Source organism: Vigna unguiculata, chromosome 9, assembly GCF_037176805.1.
Source record: "Vigna unguiculata cultivar grain cowpea cultivar isolate G323 ecotype 2 chromosome 9, ASM3717680v1, whole genome shotgun sequence".
In the NCBI taxonomy this organism is placed as follows: Eukaryota; Viridiplantae; Streptophyta; class Magnoliopsida; order Fabales; family Fabaceae; genus Vigna; species Vigna unguiculata.
In genome coordinates this window covers 17,710,623-17,730,344 of record NC_140800.1, presented here as the reverse complement: position 1 = coordinate 17,730,344, position 19,722 = coordinate 17,710,623, and the positions used below count along the sequence as shown (strand labels likewise).

General features: G+C 34.3%; 1 protein-coding gene and 1 long non-coding RNA gene across 2 annotated transcripts; both read right to left on the bottom strand.

Annotated features, from left to right (window-relative positions):
- Window positions 1–1,672: 1,672 nt before the first annotated feature.
- LOC114162168 (uncharacterized) lies at window positions 1,673–4,040 on the bottom strand. Its single transcript, XR_003599148.2, has 2 exons — window positions 2,472–4,040; window positions 1,673–2,391 (listed from the first exon to the last, which is right to left on the bottom strand). It is a non-coding gene; the product is annotated as an uncharacterized LOC114162168 (long non-coding RNA).
- An 8,325-nt stretch (window positions 4,041–12,365) lies between these two features.
- On the bottom strand, window positions 12,366–15,485 carry LOC146883648 (uncharacterized). The gene is made up of 10 exons (XM_085666674.1): window positions 15,429–15,485; window positions 14,813–15,337; window positions 14,708–14,761; window positions 14,536–14,611; window positions 14,115–14,351; window positions 13,799–14,058; window positions 12,961–13,089; window positions 12,834–12,859; window positions 12,550–12,640; window positions 12,366–12,473 (listed from the first exon to the last, which is right to left on the bottom strand). The coding sequence occupies exons 1-10, from the start codon at window positions 15,483–15,485 to the stop codon at window positions 12,366–12,368; spliced, it is 1,563 nt and encodes a 520-aa protein (XP_085522800.1).
- Between the last annotated feature and the right edge of the window lie 4,237 nt (window positions 15,486–19,722).

The window sequence follows — 19,722 nt, the reverse complement described above, 5'->3', positions numbered from 1 at the left end:
AGATGTTTTGGGAAATTTGTGTACGTTTATATAGAAATTAAATTTGGTTTCAATTTGGAGAGAGAAAAAATTGCTTAATTTTTTACAAAAATTGTAATTAAATTGAGACAAAAATTAAAATAGAAGGACCAAATTGAGAATGAGGAAATGACACCTGGCATAATAGTGACATGTGACATTGTCACTACCACATCACACTGTCACCGCCATGTGGCATGACGTTAGTATGACACGTGACAATTTTTTATTTTTTAAAAAATTTTAAAAAATAAATAAATAATAAAAAATTTCAAAAATTCCAAGAACTGACACGTGACACCTCCTTTAATGTTGTTATTGTACCACTAACATAAATGACTTGATTGCATCGAATTTCCTAAAATAAGGACCAAATTGAGATAAGAAAAAATAGAGGAACCAAATCAATATTTTGCTATGAAAATGGGGACAAAGGCATAATTAAACCTTAATGTAAATTGTAAAGATGAGGGTGGAGATATAAAAGACATGGTTAAAACATTATGACAAAATTGAATAAATTTTGAGATGAATATAGGTTTGTTCTTGCATTTTGTTCATTTTTAGACCCAATAACGAAGTTAGAAACATTGAGATTATGATATGAAAAGATTTATCCTCTTTGTTGGAAAGTAAAGTTGGAAAAGATAAAGGAAAATATAGTGATCTTTTATCCTCATTCGTGTCTATCAAGCCAAGCCTTTTCTATGTAATGTAATAACTTTTTTTTTCTACCTTCATTGGTGATTTGTGTTGCATTGGTTAGCAAGGATATCACCCTCAAAGGCAAGCATAAAAATCTCTTTCAAGAGGTTTTAGAAACCACAAAGTCGAGCTTAGCCAAGAGGAAAAAGGAAGGATAAATTTTCTTCCATTGTTGATATGGATGCTTTTGAGTACTCTAGGAAGTTGCAACTTATCCATTCAAGGTTATCTAAAGGGAATCTATTGAGGAGTTTATCTCTTCCTTTAATGTGTGCTTTAATAATTTAGTTGACTTCATTACAGTTTAAACTTACAACAACCAACAACCTTGCTATCCTTATATCTTAACTGGGTATTTCAATGCATCCAATACTCTCACATCACTGTTGAGTCAAAGTTAAGGACAATTTGAATACACATTTCCCCCTTAACCTTTTGAGGTAACATGGTGTCAACACCCAATTTCGTCCGGGTAAGAAATAAAATTTTTTTTTTCAAATAATTAGGAGAAGGGAAAAATAGGAAAAAGTGAGCATTGATTTGTATATAGATATTTTCCTACTTTTACTTTCATCCCTTTTTTTAATTTTTATTTAATCTTGTTTTATTTTATTTTATCTTATTTTATCCTTTTTATTTTATTTAATTTTATCTTTAAACTTTTAATTTAAATTTTAATATTTTCGTTTAATTTTATTATTTTATTTTGTTTTATTCTTTTGAAAAAATATAAAAAAGGGGGTGAAAATAATAAAAATGAGAAAAACTAAAATGAAAGTCAATGGTGCGCTTTCTCTGCACTTTTGAGACTTGGCATGAGAAAGGAAATGGTGGGGAGGTGTATCACTGCATGCCAGCGCCGGTGGAATGGCAGAAGCCAACCCGCATTTCACTTTTGGCCCTTTTCTAAAACCAACACAAAATATGAGCGAAAGAGGAAACTGGCATGGGAAGAAGAACGGTCAAACCATTCTGAAAAGAAGAGAGGATACAATATCACAAAGAGCAAGAGAGCAACGGGGAAGAGGATACACAGTTTCGCATTTCATAACAGATAACAAAAAAGAAGAGAGCACCCTTGCATCTGAAAGGAATCATCTGAAAGGAAGAACGAGAGCATCTGAAAGGAATCATCTGAAAGGAAGAACGAGAACAGGGGAGCCTCCATTGATCACACCCTACAAACACAGGGAGACTACAAGAGGTAAGCACCAATTGAACGTGAACGTTGGAATGAATATGATCTTGTGTTATGTTGGTTGCTTGAATGAATATGATCTTGTATTCTGCTGGATTTGTTATGTTTTATTGGTTTGAGATGTTGTCGTCCTCGTTTCGTTACTATTTGCTCATCGCTATTCATCCGACCTGCACGAAATAACTGAAAAGATAGATCTATCTCACCACTCATCAGCACATAGCCAGTCAGAACAAGCTCCTCAACCCATCATCTAACCCCCAATTCATCCTTCTCTTCTCGCAACCAATCAAACCAAAACGGCAACCCAAACTCTATCCCCCTCACCCATCATCAACACACCAAAAAGCTCGTGCTTCATTCATCCACCTGCAGGAGGTCCAAACCAGAACCCCAAACATACTTCACAAACGGTTTTGTAGAGCGCGTCTTCACCCGCTTACTCACTTGCCATCATCTTTGTCTCCCACCTGCACAAAAACCAGAACCACACTCATTCTTCACCATCAATATACACCACCCATTACCTTCAATATACACCACCCATTACCTTTGTTACAACCCCATCTCTGCGACTCAACATCACACCAGACCGAAATCCGTAATAGCACCAAAGACCCCCGTCTTAATCTTCCCCGATCACAGACTTCCAATCGAAACAGAGAAGAGAGAAGATCGCCGGCGGCGCTGCCGCCGGCGAGTCGGGGCTTTAACGACAGCGGCTCTAGTTTCGCTCACCAACATTATCGCCGTGGGCCTCTGTTCGACCTCGCAGATTAGAGGAGAGGACGCACCCCCTGTTCGCATCAGCGGCGCCGACGTTTCCCTCGACGGTGGCGGCGAGGCGGTGCGACGCGAAGCGATCGCGACGGGCTGGCAGCGGATGAACGCGCGGAGCTTCGACCGGGAAGAAATCCTCGCGCAGAAGGGGAAATGGGCGCCGTAGGCGACGCGCGTCGGTCGCGGCGGTGGCGGCGTCCACGGTGGGTTGCAGGCGCTGCGTCGGCGTTGATCTCTTGGAGTTGCGTTCCGGTGCATGAGTGAAAGCAAGGTGGTTGAGCCGCCGAGAGGGAGGACGACCCTCCGGCGTCGATTAGCGTCGCCGGCAACCAGTCGCGGGGCGGCGTGGCGGAGCAGAGGTGAGGGCAGCGCGGTGAAGTAGGCAGCGGCACTCGCTGGCGTGGCCAGTGGCAGCGTGTTGGTGTCGAGAGAGATGGAGAGGAGGCTTTCTTTTGAGCAATTAGGGTTTAGGTGTCTCATATGCCACATCCCCTTTACTTCGTACACTCCCTTCTTCTTATGCCTGCACCTCCTTTTATTTGAGCTAGACTGTTTGACTATTTTTTCTGCGCACCCCTATATTTACCAACACCACACCCCTATTTTGTTTTGGACTCCTTTGTTCGCTGTTACTGTGTGCAACTCACATTCTACTTCGCACACTTCCAATTTTATTGACCCCACCACTCATTTGTATTTATCTCTTATTTTGGGCTCTTTTTATTTTACTTCATGCACCTCCCGCAAATTACTTTATGCACTTTCCACTAATTACCCATGTACCTCATATTTTGTTTTTCCTTTTTTTATCCCTTTTTTTTTAAATAAATTTCACCTTTTTAATTTCTTTTATTAAAAAAAAAAAACAAATATATTTGAAAATTATTAAAAATATCAAAAAAATAGGAAAAATCTAAAAAAACCAAAAATAGTTTTCTTTCTCTTTATTGTGTCTGTCCGGTCGCTCGCACCGCGTGACACTCATTTTCAAATACCAAAAAAAGTTTTCTTTCCCCTTTTTTAGTGTCTGTCCGACCGTTCGCGTCGTGTGACACAAATCTTCAACTAATCCAAAAATATCAAAAAAAATACAAAATTTTCAAAATATAAAAAACATCAACATTTTCAAACAAACAAGCTTTTAAAGAACTACGTAACCCTGATTTCTCATTTTCATGAGAATACGTAGGACCAAGGTCAATCCTTGTCGGGCCCAAAAAATTAAAAAAATATTTTTGTTTCTTTTTAGCATTCTACTCTCATTATTTTTGGGGAAAATTAACATTTTGAAAATCACATCAACTTGGCATATTTGATTAAAGGTACCGCCCTCGGGCGGGCGTTGTAGGGTGGTGATACCTTTCCTACGCGTAATCGACTCCCGGATCCAAAATCTTGTTTTTCGCAGACTTGTCTTATCTTTATGGTTTTCCATAGTTTTCCGGAATAACTATGGTGGCGACTCCCAAATCTCTTTTTTTAAAACCCGTTTTCTTTTTTTGGTTCGTCGTCCCGTCGCGATTACGGTTGCGACCGGAAAAACTATGGAGGCGACTCCCAAATCTCTTTTTTTAAAACCCATTTTCTTTTTTTGGTTCGTCGTCCCGTCGCGATTACGGTTGCGACACATGGTCCACACAAAAATATCATATTCACGACTCTTAACAATAGTCCACACATACAAAACATCATTCATATAATTATACATCACATACACAATCACATATACATTAGCAAACATGAACATAGTAACATACAAAAACCATCATTAACACTTCTCATTATCTTTACACAAACACAACAAGGAAATTAAGAAAAGAAAACAAGAATGTCAAGCCCCCTTATAATCAAAGTTTTTGGAAAAAAACACAACTCATCTCTATACACATTCACTAGGAAAAAACCTAAACTTTCATTTTTTACACTTTAGTAGAAAACACATTTTCAACCTGATATGAACACCAAAACAAAATCCATGACGAAACTCCAACTTTCAAAGTAGATAACACTTGTAATTTCAACTAATATAATAAAGTTGATATTTATTATAGAATTGTCACCCACTAGTGCAAAATGGGTCTTTAATGTCACTATTTCAACATTAGCCCCTAAAACAAATTAACGTAAAAAATGACCAGTGGCATTTTTGTAATTAAAATGCAAAAGTTAACATCGGAGCCCCTTCTCACAGAAGTCTAATGCATGTTTGACGTTGGAGCCCTTAGTAGCAGACGTTGAAGGACGTCAAATCCCATCTAGCAGACGTCGAAAGATGTCAGATCCTCACCAGCAGACGTCGAAGAACGTTGGGTACCCATTAGCATACATCGAAGGACGTCGGATCCGCATCAGCAGACATCGAAGGACGTCAACTCCCTACTAGTAAAAGTCAAATGACGTCAGATCTACTAGTTATCTGACGTCAAATTGCTTAAAAACAATGTGACATCAAATTCCCTACATTGTTTCTTCGTGCTCTCTCTTCCAAGCCTCCCCTATTGTTACAATGACGTTCTCCACTACTTCGCACTCTCACCTAAGGTAGAATATTTGTGAACTGTGCTAAAAAATTTTTGCTTTTCAGGTGTGGAAAAATTGTAAATACAACAAAATTTAAAAAAAAAACTGATTTTGATGTCTCGTGTTGCACTACCAGACTTCAAAAGACTCGATCCCTGGTATAATTGATGTTCTTGGTCGCCGGGTTTGCACTCCGACATCAATTTTAATGTTACCCGATACGACATCAGAGTTTGAACAAATGTCAAAAGCCGAAAATATCAGACAAATTTATGTGTGTTAATGACCACTTTATTTATTATGATAGTTATAATCTTAATTGACATAATACAATTGATGTTTATTACAAAATTGATGTTTATTACAAAAATGTTATTGTTTTATTTATTATGATAATTATAATGTCCATTGATTTGATATTTATTAAAATTGTCACCATTCCATAATAAGTCATTGTTAATTTTTTATTTTTTTACTAGTATATGTTAATGAATAAACAACTTATGCATAAGTTCAAAATAATTTGATTTAATGTCCGATATTTAAAGAAATAAAGTGGAAAATGACAATATTCGCACTAAATTCAAAGAAAATCTTAATTAAAAGAAAATCTTAACTAATGTACAGTGGAAAATGACAATATTCACACTAAAAAAACTTTAATAGTATAAATAGAAAAATAACCATTAAATGAAAATATTATGCCAAACCATTACTTGTTGAAGAAATAAAAACAATGAAAGAAAAGTAACTTGTTACGTTTGATATTTTCAATTTTATAACTATTTTCATAATTTTAAAAATTAATTTCGTTTAAAATTTTGTATCTAACCAACAAGTATTTTCCTAAAACATTTCAATTAGAAAGCTAGTAATCATCTAAAAAAGTATCACAAGCATATTTAATAGTTAGTAAAATGGTACTCTAACCTGATTTTTTAACCTGTTTTTGACCCGCCTACATGGCACTGACACGTGGAATTAATTTTAATTATTTTTGAAAAAAATTAACTGAAGGATGAGGTGACGGTTCTGACGATTCTGAGCAACTGCTGAAGGTGGGTAACGTGTTGCAGCCCCGCTTGCGCGTGAGGAGACACCACGCGCTCACCATCTCACAAACTGAAAGATTTGATTTTTATCACTTAACCCTTGAACCATCTCTGAACCCACTCGAAGCGGACCAAGTGGCGCCTTCACTTTTTTACAAGCGATGATATTTTGACTAAACCGACTCTGAATGTTGTACAAAAATGCGAAGTTGGTAGCGAAAGGAGAAGGAAAAGCACTTGGGCAGCGGAAGAAGCGGTATAACGAGGAGGTTTTGTGCAAAAATTTTATTTGTCGACCTTTGTTTTGTTGTTCGGGCGCCTGCTCATAGGTAGAAGAAGGAGGACGGCGTGGGCGGTTCATTTTTAAGGTGTTTTCTTTTCGCCCAAACCCTTCGCTTTCGTCCATTATTTCGTTAAATGAGTGTTATAGTGTGAAGCGAGGGTGGTGAGGAATAATTTTTGGTAAGTCGCAAACCCTTGGTGGACCGTGGAAAGCCTTTGGTGTTTTGAGTGTCGAAAACTGACGGTGGTATTTTTGTTATGAATGCAGACCATTGATCCGGAAGGTGGAACGATACATAATTTGTTGCGTCACTGTTGGTTGGTTCGTTGTTGGTCTCGTTCCAGTTATTTAGGTATATTGGTAGTTGTTTTATTGTTGGTTGGAGGTGTGTTGTAATGTTTGATTTAATTTGACGCTTTTGTTGTTAAAGTGAAGATAAATTGGAGGTGTGTTGTAATGTTTTGATTTAATACCTTTTATTAATGTCGTTCTTATTTTATTTTACAAGACATGAGTGAAGATAGTGGTCCAAGTAAACATAGCAATGGTAGTGATGATAGTGAGGGGAGTGAAGGTCGTGATGTAGGAGAGTTCAGTGATAGTACTGAGGTAAGTTGTTCAGTAATAGCAATGGTAGCAATGTTTATTGATATTGAGTTGAAAGAATGTGTTGTTAATTGTGGTCGTGTGCTGTTTTTATTTTGCAGATTTTGTTCAAGCATTCTTGTAGAATGACATATTTATCTTTATTGAATAAGAACTTAAGTGTGGACCAAAAGTTGTGTATTCAAAGAACACCATTTTGGTGGTTCACTTTATTGAATGATTATGTTAAGATAAGGCGAAATGTTCTTGGTGTTTTGTGCAATTTGTGGAGAAAGAAGAGGTGGTTTTTTACTTAACTCTATAATTGTGCCATTTAAGTTATTAGATGTTTGTTTAGGCTTAGGATTGAGGATTGTTGGAGATGTAGTGGATTTGGATGAAGTCGTTATTGAAAGTGTATGTAGGAACATTTTTTAGTGAGAAGAAGGTTACTGTCGGGGTGATATATAACTATCTTTTGAAGCACTCGAAATGTGTTGGAGTAGATGATTTTTGCAGGTTATACATCTTAATAGGCATATCCGAGTTTCTTTTGCCTAATAGGAATGGAACTGTATTCCCCCATACTGTTCAAGATTGTTGATGACTTGAAAAGTTTATGTCAATATAACTGGGGTCGTGTAGTTTACGAGTACTTGGTTGGGATTTTGTGCAATGCGTCATTGGTTTTGAAGATACAAAGACATAGAAAACACTTTCATGTTGTGGGTTGTGTTTATTTATTACAAGTAAATTATATTTAGTTACATCATGATTAGAAAAATAGTAATGAATAATGATTTATTTTCATTTACATTTGCTTTATTTGTCGACTTTCAGCTTTGGTGTTTTGATCACTTTCTATTTGTGAAAAGAAAGGGTGCAGGCGGTGGCAATGAATTTCCAAAGTTGTTGCGTAGGATGAATATTAAAGTGGGTGACGGTGCTTTAAAGAGTAGTTTGGAGAAGAATGTGGTAAGTTATTTGGGTTTGATTTAGTTAGATTGTTGATTGTTGTCTGAATGTACCTCTTTTTAATTTAAATTTTCTTAATTTATTTGACAGATAGTTTATGATCCTTGTGTGTCAAAGCAAGAACTTCTTCATGCAATAGTTAGAGAAGCGTATGAAGTGGTTGGTCATGAAGTTGGTCGAAGTAAGAGACTATATGGAAAAGTAGATGTAGGAACAAAGAAGGTTGAAGTTCAGGTTCTAATTGAAAAGCAAGAACGTGAAATAGGTGAACTTCGGCAATCCTTATCCATTTTAGAAGGAGTTGTTCATGAGAGGAAGACGGAAAGAACGAAAGACTGCGATCCTGTTACTCCTTCCACCAATGTTCACAATGAAAGAGTTCAAAAATTTGAAGACCATTTTTATAACGAAGGTGGACATCAATCACATGAAGCAGGGACCCCATTGCATAGTATTGTTAAGCGTAGTGTTGGTGTCAAAGTCCGAGAAGTTAATGTGGACTCCCCAAATGGAAGTGATGAAGAGTTGTCAAAAGATGTGAACCGTGCAGAGGAGCCAATTCTACCACAAAGCAATATGTATGACAGTATGAAGCTTCATCGACGGGTACGGATGAAAAGTCACGAAAGTCACGCACTACGTATCCCTTACACTGGGAATGCCGCCAAAAAATTGGGTTCGCAAAAATTATTGTTGTTGTGACATAGATGAAGCTTATTTTTTGGTATGATGGATGAAGGCATTGATCATTTCTTGTTTCATGCGGAAGTGAATGTTGACATAATTTTTTTGTACCACAGATGTTAAGAAAGGTTGCTGGTTTTTTGTATGCTTAAGACAATTAATGGTTAGTATTTGCGGGAAGCATATATGTGTGATATTTTTGTTGAATGAATGTAGTTCAAAAATTGTGCATCAAAAAGACATATATTATAACAGAAAAAGGTTGTTGCTGTTAAAACCTTATATTTGTGTAATAAATTATCTTTGAAATTCTTTTTTTGATGTGCATTACCATATCTATTTTGCTTTTAATAACAACTATTAATTGTCCTAAAGTCTTTGCAAACAATTTTCGTTTTAATGAAAACAAGCTGTGCTAAATTTGTGAATGAGAAACACATATGTTGTAGCACAAAAAGACGGTTACTGTTAGGTGCTTTTGTTTAAGAAATGTTGGACGAAAAATAATGTGATTTGTATAATCATATTTATTTTGTTGTCAATTACATGTTTTAATAGCCAAAAAGTTGTTGTGAACCATTTCGGCTGTAATCTCAGACATTTCGAAGACACGGAACTTGGTACAAAAATTATGAAGTAGAAACACATATATTGTAGCACAAAAAGGGGGTTAATGTTAGGTGCTTTTTTTTAAGAAATGTTGGTCTAGTTAGATTGTGATTTGTATAAGCATATTTCTTTTGTTGTTAATAACATGTTTTAATAGCCAAAAAGTTGTCAACCATTTTCCCTGTAATCTCAGCCATTTCGAACGCACGGAACTTGGTACAAAAAGTATGAAGTAGAAACACATATATTGTAGTACAAAAATTCGGTTACTTTTAGGTTCTTTTGTTTAAGAAATGTTGGTCTAGTTAGATTGTGATTTGTATAAGCATATTTCTTTTGTTGTCAATAACATGTTTTAATAGCTAAAAAGTTGTGAACCATTTTCCCTGTAATCTCAGCCATTTCGAACGCACAGAACTTGGTACAAAAAGTATGAAGTAGAAACACATATATTGTAGCACAAAAACTCGGTTACTTTTAGGTGTTTTTGTTTAAGAAATGTTGGTCTAGTTAGATTGTGATTTGTATAAGCATATCTCTTTTGTTGTCAATAACATGTTTTAATAGCAAAAAAGTTGTGAACCATTTTCCCTGTAATCTCAGCCATTTCGAACGCACGGAACTTGGTACAAAAAGTATGAAGTAGAAACACATATATTGTAGCACAAAAACTCAGTTACTTTTAGGTGCTTTTGTTTAAGAAATGTTGGTCGAAAATTTTTGTGATTTGAATAAGCATATTTATTTTGTTGTCAATGACATGTTTTAATAGCCAAAAAGTTGTTGTGAACCACTTTTCCTGTAATGTTAGACATTTCAAACGCACGGAACTTGTTACAAAAAGTATGAAGTAGAAACACATATATTGTAGCACAGAAAGGCGGTTACTGTTAGGTGCTTTTTGTTTAAGAAATGTTGGTCGAAAAATCTTGTAGTTTGTATAAGCATATTTATTTTGTTGTCAATATCATGTTTTAATAGCCAAAAAGTTGTTGTGAACCATTTTCCCTGTAATATTTTGTTATGAACTTATAAAATAGACATAGCAGTTGTCATGTTTTGAGGTTTAATATGTCTTTTTTTGTGTTTATGAAATGAGTTATATTTTGGATATCTGACATCATGTACGACAATGAAGAAAGTAAGACTACAAAAAAAACAAGTGGCTTTCTTTGCTTATATATATGGGTTTTTACATTTAGTATTCTACACGCGTCTCACATAATTGGGTTCTATGTTATCATTTCTGTTTTTTTGTTATCAATACTATGTTGCGAACAATCCTTGTCAATGAATACTATTACTCAATAAAAAATAGTACTGGAACGACATTAATAAAAGAGCAGACTTAAGGAATGTGCAATGCAGACGTTGGAACTGCACAACTGCAGCTAACAATATATGGAATACTATTTGTCTTTCTCTGTGCACATAACTATTGTTTTTCAGTCAACATTTTGCACCTGAATTGTACCGACATTTAAAATGCACTTTTCACCGTCCTATACAGGTATGACAAGTCTTAATAAATACTTTATTATATAAACAGTAAACATCAATTGTGGTGTTATGTTGTGGGGATCAGAATTTTGTTGCACTTGACACAAACACCACACACAGTAAGTGCGTTTTTATGCATAATTAAGTGAGTGGTTATGCTATATTTTTTGCACAACTTTCTTAACTTAAGAATTCATCTATATGATGCACTCCGCAAATTGTATAAATGAATTACTTCCATCCATGACGAAGTCCGCAAATGGGTTAGATGAACTCCATCCATGAACGTTAACAATTTACTCCGAAGAATATAAGTGCATTGTTATATTTAAATAACTGGCTTTTTTACGTTTCGTTAAATGAACATATCATATAGCACTTGTTCAATAGCTCATCTATGAGGCACTCCGCAAATGGTATAAATGAATTACTTCCACCCATGACGCACAAAGCTACTTGGTTTGATGTACTATAGTGATTAACCTTAACAATTAACTCCCAAGAATATAAGTGGATTGTTAACAATGAACTCCGAAGAATATAAATGGATTGTTATGTTTAAATTACTGACTTTCTACATCTCATGAAATGCACATATGATATAGCATTTACTCCCATGTTAAAATTTTCATGTGAATTAATTAATAACTGTAGGAAGTAAGTGGGTTTTTTTGCATAAATAATTGATTGGTTATGCTAAATTTTTTGTACAATTATTTTAAATCAACAGCTAATCTATGAGGCATTCCGCAAATGGTATAAATGAATTACTTCCACCCATGACGCACAAAGCAAATTGGTTTGATGTATTATAGTGATCAACCTTAACAATTAACTCCCAAGAATATAAGTGCAATGTTGTGTTTAAATAACTGACTTTCTACATTTCGTGAAATGCACATATGATATAGCACTTCCATGTTCAATTTTTCATGTGAATTATACAATAACTGAAACTAGTAAGTGGATTTTTTTGCATAAATAAGTGATTGGTTATGCTATATTTTATGCACAACTTTTTTCAAGTGGATACCACGGTATTTTGTTTACAAAACATTTGCGCTTATATAAATGCGTCTTTGCGGTTATATATATATATATATATATATGAATTTTTACATCCAACATTTAGGAAACCTAATAATAACACAACAAATAATTAAACGCCTTATTGTGCTTATATAAATGTTGCTCCTTACATCAAAAAATTTGACAAACCACCAGAAACACATCTAAACATTAAGCGGCTTCTGGCATCAAAACATTTGCCAACATATCACTATGAACTGTCCACATTAAGCGCCTTTTTGCACTTACATATATGCGTTCTTACATCATATTTTTTGTACAACCAGTAACTTTGTTGCAATACTTAAATCAAAATATATATAATATCATATCAATTAGACTTTGTTAACAGTACTTTTCAACATTAGTTTGTTAACAATAAAAACTACTATCGAAGGTAAAGATCATAGTACAGAAGTATTTCTTCTTTGTTCTCGTTATCTTCATGTAGAATCCATTCAGAAATCAAATTTTGCCTTATTTGTTGAAGGTCCTCCTGCAACCAACAAACATGTTTATGTCAAATTACAAATGAAATGAACATCCATGTAACCAAATTTATAATTACGTACAGTAGTGTATTGTGGCATGCAATTCCCATTGAATTTCGGACTACCATCCCACAACTCAATAAATTTTAAAACGATCACTCCACAATCATGCCTACGCAAAGGTTAACCACACAAAGTCAGGTTTAAAAATAAGTGCAGGACACTAATAAAGGGTTACCAAAAAATGAACCTCGTTAATGAAACAAACCAACATAATAAATAACTCACAGGTTCGGTTGAATGGGGTCAAAGCATGTCAGATTTCAAAACATGGTTTATGGTCCTTCTTACAAATTAACAACAACGACATAAAGTTTTCCACGTTACGGGCCTGCACACATCCTCAACCATGTCAAACAACTTCATCTTAATAATTGGAAATGACATATTTCAATTGAAAAAACAAAAACAACTTTCAATAATCACACTAACCACGTTATTATCGATCCTCATTCGTTTCTTTCTACCGTGTCCGAGAGAATTAAGCACAAAGAATTCCATTGTCTTCAACTTGACGGCATAACACCACCAATGATCATCGTGTACAATTGGAGCAAACAACTAAAGTACATGTTATAAGTGAAACAATTTCATTATTAGGTAACATATTTCAATGCAAAAATGAATTTAAAAACACAAATTACTCAAGATCTCAAATATTTTACTCACAAATTTCGCGGTTAAGATTTCTTCCATGCTAATCAATGTGGAACAAAAGAACATGTTGTAATCGCTTAACTTCCAAACATGTCTGTTTGCAATTCTCTTATTACTATCATGAACAACCGATGTCTACAATAATAGTGGTCAATAATTGATACTCAAATAAATTCATCTTAAAATTTGGTTCCCCTAACTAATAAACACAAAGATGTACCATATACATTGGACTTAAAACAATCATTCACACATGTTGGTGCAACTTCCTTTCATTATGCATCAAGAGGTTACATCCAAACATAACTGCCTATATTCATAAAACACACCATAATGAAATTATTTGCAATTATTAACATATACTCTATGAAATAATATTAATAAATAATAAATTACCAAATTGCAAACATAACACATTGATTGAAAACCCATACAGTCATGTGTGGACAATATTTGACCATTTATCACCGTTACAACCCTTCAACAAATCAATTTAACGTTACAAATCAATTTGACATTTCTAAAACATGTCAAAAATTGGAACTTAAGTAAACACAATATTATTAAGTATTGTACTGATAACATACCTATAAGGACAATCAACCCGAGTTACCGTCCGGTAAAGCTTAACCACATCGACACGCCTGATACTGCAGTTTTCTTGAATGGGCTCAACCCATGGTACAATTGCCAACAATTCACTACAATGGACATCATGAATTGGGTTGTCTTCATAAATATTATCTGGCACGTCATGTAAAGTTGGTGACTTTCCATTTCCATCCACACCAACTTGGGCTTCATCCTCAACTCCACTGTCATCTAAAATATCCACCACCGTGTTACCTTCATGTGCATGACGTGCACCCAAATCTTCAGCCACATCACCATCACTTCATGTGTATGTGAATTTTGGCCCTTATCATCACCAGCATTCTCCTTTTCAACTGGCTTACTTTCATTCCCACTAAAGACCTCAACCTCCAAAATCTTCAATCTTTTCTTTATCTCGATTATTTCCATCTCATTGCTGTTAAATTTTTTTAACCAAACATCAGTCGTATTGGACACCCCAGCTACGTCACCACCTTCACTAACCCTATCACCAGCTTCACTAATGCCACCAAGATTTAACGCAACCCGAACAAGTTCATTACATTGATCTTCTTCAGTTAAAGCCCAATCGAACATCACATGCAATGTAATTCAACTAATGATTAAAAAAATTGTTGTTACATTTAAAACTTCACCAACTCAACTAAATTGATATGGTATAAAAATTAAAAAAAAAACAAAATACCTTTGGTTCAATGAATAGCCTATCAATGCTTGAAGTCCTTAACTTCAAACGTGGCCATCGTAATATTCTGGGAAACACTATATCCCCATTATCTGCGCCCAATCCTAACCTCTCAAAAACCCAAATCTAAAAATAACAAATGTTATATTATTCATATCAAAACACAAACATAAAAAATATAAAACAGATTTAAAGATTCAAACATTATAAAATACAACGTACCTGCAAAACCACAACTGACCCTGCCAACGTAATGTTGTGGTCATTTTTTTTTGGCTATGAACCACATATGCACGACTTAATGCGTTAACCAAAAAAACTGTGCACTGCACTCCCCCAATTGAACTTAACCAAACTATCAATATCGTCTAATATTCTAAAAGGCATATTGCAAATCACTTTTGAATTCCTAGGAAAATACAAGACGGCAAAGCACAACAATATATACAAACGACAAACATTATCTACATCATCACGCTTGGTTCCTATTAGACTTCTAATCATGTTTGTTATACCTTTAATACATATTCTTTCACCACAAAAAAGTGAACCAACTAACCCACATCCATATACATCAAATTCTACTTCTTCACCAACTACACCTAACCCCAAACTAAAACAAACATCAACCACAGATAAAGGTACAAGATGCTTCCATATGTGAAAGGATTGTTCACCTTCATCCCATCGCCGAAGTAGCTCAACTAGCAGAGGACTGCAGATATCTAAAGACCTCTCTAACTCCAAACACCATTTGAAAGGGGTGAGTCCTATACGTCTCCGGTGCCCATCAGTCAACACGTTGTTTATCTCCACAATGTGCTTTGTATCCACAAAATTTATCAATCGAACCTTCCATTCAATTTTAATAAATTAAATAATGCTCAACAATCATATTATGATGCACAATATCGAACACGATATAATAATTAACAGCACTAACCCTGTCTTCTTCCTCAACATCCGCTTTTTTCCCCTCTTTTTTTCCCTTTCGAGCCATGCTTCAACAACAACCTACACAAAACCAATAAACACACAAAATCTAATCAATACACCTCAACTACAAAACCTACAACGAGATTCATAAACAATTTTGACTTTCCCTTACACAGAAAAACCTCCACAAAACAAAAATTAACCTTTCCTCTCCGTTAACTGGCGCCGACAACTGTTAACAAAATGAACTCAATGAACACAAACTTTTTTATTATCATAATACCCACACACGCAAAAAAAAAAGACAACTTCATCTTTTTATACAATGCAGTAAGAATGTAATGGACAAACGCGAAGGGTTTGGGCGAAAAGAAAACACAACCTTAAAAATGAACCGCGGACATCGTCCTCGTTCTACCGCTTCTTCCGTTCCCAAGTTCGGATTTTTTGAGGGGTTCCTTCTTCTACCTATGAGCAGGCGCACAAACAACACAACAAAGGTAGACAAATAAAATTTTTGCACGAAGACTCTTCATTCTACCGCTTCTTCCGCTGCCCAAATGTTTTTCCTTCTCCTTCCGCTACCAACTTCGCATTTTTGTACAACATTCAGGGTCGGTTGAGTGAAAATATCACCGCTTGTAGAAAAGCTGAAGGCACCGCTTGTTTGCTTCCAGTGGGTGGAGAGTTGGTTCGCGCGTTCAGTGAGAAAAATCAAATCTTTCTGTAAGTGAGATAGTGAGCGCGTGGTGTCTCGTTACGCGCAAGCGGGGCCGCAACACGTTACCCACCTTCAGTAGTTGCTCAGAACCGTCAGAACCGTCACCTCATCCTTTAGTTAATTTTTTTCAAAAACAATTAAAATTAATTCCACATGTCAGTGTCACGTAGGCGGGTCAAAAACAAGTTAAAAAAATCAGGTTAGAGTATAATTTTCCTTAATAGTTATAAATATGTACTGTCTATATCTGATTCTTTTCTCTTTTTTAGGTCCTTGACCGGTGCTTTAAAATTACCGGATAATAATTAGAAGGGTTAAATATGTTTTTGGTCCCTCAAGTTTGAGCAAAATTTGGGTTTAGTCCCTCATCAAAACTTTTGACCAATTTAGTCCTTCATCTTCCAAAATGCGTGAATTTAGTCCTTTTAACCAAATTTTGTTAAGTTTATCTGACATTTCAAATGCATTTCATGATAGTATTTAAATTATTTATACTGTTTGACACATTTTTGCTTCAATGTTAACTTAAATACTATCATGAAATGCGTTTGAAACGTTAGATAAACTTAACAAAATTTGGTTAAAAGGACTAAATTTACGCATTTTGAAAGATGAAGGACTAAATTGGTCAAAAGTTTTGATGAGGGACTAATTCCAAATTTCGCTGAAACTTGAGGGACCAAAAACATATTTAACCCTAATTAGAAATATTAAACAGGGTTTAAAAAAACATTTAATTCTTTCTTAACATTTTTTATTATAATTATTTTTTAATCTAAGTAATTAGAAAGATTTTGAAGAATGACTAAGAATTTAATATATTCTTTATCTATTAAACAAGGAAATTAATAAAAGCGAGAGTCATCGAAATAAAATTTGAGAATATACGAATAAAGTAATAAGTAACGTGTAGATTATAGAATAGTCTTATTTAAGTTTTTAAGTTCTAAGTTATTAAATTGGGATATTTTCTATTGTATTTATATTAAAAATTTTAATTTTATTTAATATTTTATTATTACTTTTTTTAATTAAGTTTTATAGTTTAAAAATTAATAAATATAATTATTCTAAACCAATTGTGTTAATTTTTTTTTGTGTCAAATGATATTTCAGGTTGGCGTGTTTCAGCTGTCGCTTGACAAATTCTAACTCAAATGTTAGTTTTGCTGTTTAACAAATAAAAAAAATTAAGACATGAGTTAAAAGGAATATATCAATTTTTGATAAAGTTTGAGAACAAAAATGTATTAAAATTTATATAGTTTTCCTAACCCAATTGTGTTAAATCTTTTTTGATGTGTCCAATGACATTTAAGATGGCACGTTTGAGGTGTCGTTTGACACATTTTCGTTGTTTAATACATAAATTTTTTTAAGACATATAAGTTGAAAGGAAAGGAATATATCAATTTTTTATAAAATTTGGTGCCAAAATGTATTAAAGTTTATAAAAGAAACAAATTCATATTTTGCATTTAAGTTTGGGACTAACATATTTAACCTTTATTTTATCATTGAAATACAATTAAATAAAGATATCACCCTATAGCAACAAAATCAAACAAAACATACTTAATTCAAATGCTTTATAACATTTTTCTCCTATATTTGTAGCTAGAATTCAATGTTTTTCCTCTATTTATTATTGACTCAATATGATTCTTATATTTTTCAGACGAACTAAATGTAATTTCTCTCAATATTAATGTCATTCCTCTCATTTTTTCTCCGATATTAAATAACGAAAAAGACTATATTGAATAAAAATTAAATATAAATATTGAATAAAATATATTATTAAGCCTTAAAAAATATAAAAATTCAAATAATTAATAAAAGAATTAAATATGTTTTTAGTCCTTGAACTTTGATGTGAAATTATAATTCATCCTTATCCGAAATTGATATATTTTGGTACTCAAACTTTAAGAATGAATTGATATAGTCCTTTTAACTAATTACATTTAATGTTTTTTACGTGTCAAATGTCTCAGCTGACATTGAAGAAAAAATGTGTCAAACGATGTCAAGAACTCAAATGTTTACGCGTAAATGTTAGTTAAGACGTGTGATACATTATCGCTTCAATGTCAGTTGAGACGTTGGACATGTTCTCGCTTCAATATCAGTTGAGAAATACGGTTAACACGTCAAAAAAATTTAACAGTAATTGGTTAAAGGGATATTAATTCATTGTAAAAGTTTGGGAACAAAAATACATCAAAGTTTCAAACATGGATGAATTTCAATTTCATAATGTTTATTATTCCATGAAAATGCGATAAAAAAGTCCCAACAACCTTACCTTTGACCCATATATATAGTTTTCTACATGGGCCTTTGATTAAGGTTGATTTAATCAAGACTCAATTACTTTAAAAACCTGTTTATCCTTAATTATTAGTTAACTTGTTTATCTTATACGTCGTTCGACTATGCGGCCGCACGTCATTTTTTGAGTCATAAAGTCATCTGACACATATTTATGGCCAACCTTAACACGACTCATTGTGAGCTGTTCGACATTACTAAAGTTGTAACTCGTTCGTTGACACATAATTCCATAATCTCTGTAGTGATTATCACGTTCCGGGAGATATGGCTGTTTGTTGACATATTATTTCATATGATCAATCGTTGGAGCCTTGACGCTCGGTGTATCACTCGTTCGGTATTGCCTGTAGGTAGCCTCTCATTGATACATCATTCCATGATTTTCACCGTGATCGCCACGTCCAAGGAGAATGGTTGTTGACACGAGCGAATCAACGCTGTACAAATTTCTTGGACGCCGATCGCTAGGGGTGTCAAAACGGGCCAGCCCGACCCTTTTGGTTTGGCCCGCATGTGGCTCGCCAAAAATGGGCCGGGCCAGGCTGGCCAGTCATCAATAAACGGGCCGAAAACTGTAACCCGTCCCGTTTTCGGGTGGGCTGGCGGGCTGGCGGGCTGGCCCATCTCTTTTTTTTATACTTTTTTTAATTTTTTTTAATTTTTTTAACTTTTTATTAAAATTTTGTTTATAAATTAATTTTATATATATAAATTTATTTATATAATATAAAAAAAGTATTATTTTTTAATTATTTTTAATTTTAAACATAAAAAAATTAAAAAGAAAAACGGGTTGGCGGGCCCGCCCGTTTTGACCTACTAAATTGGCGGGTCAGGCGGGCCAGGTTGCAGCGGGTTGACAGGTTGGAAATTTCAACCCGGCCTTCTCTTTTTTGGGCCGGCCCGATCCATTTTGCCATCCATACCGATCGCCTCTTCATAAGTAGATAATACTCGTACGGTATAAGGACAAATTTCAATTTTACCTCAACATTAGGACTAAAAATACATTTAACCTTTAATAAAATAAATTCTTTTAATAAAAATTTAAATAAAACATTACATTAATATAAAAGAAACCAACTATTATTTAATATAAATTTACTATTTTTTGGAATATGCCGCAAGTAGAAAAATATGTTTATTATTTCATGAAAAGTGTGTGATGGTGTTTTTGTTATCTTTATCTCGTAAATATAAAGAAAACTTTGGGCAGCTCGAAATCACGAACAACAAAGAATAT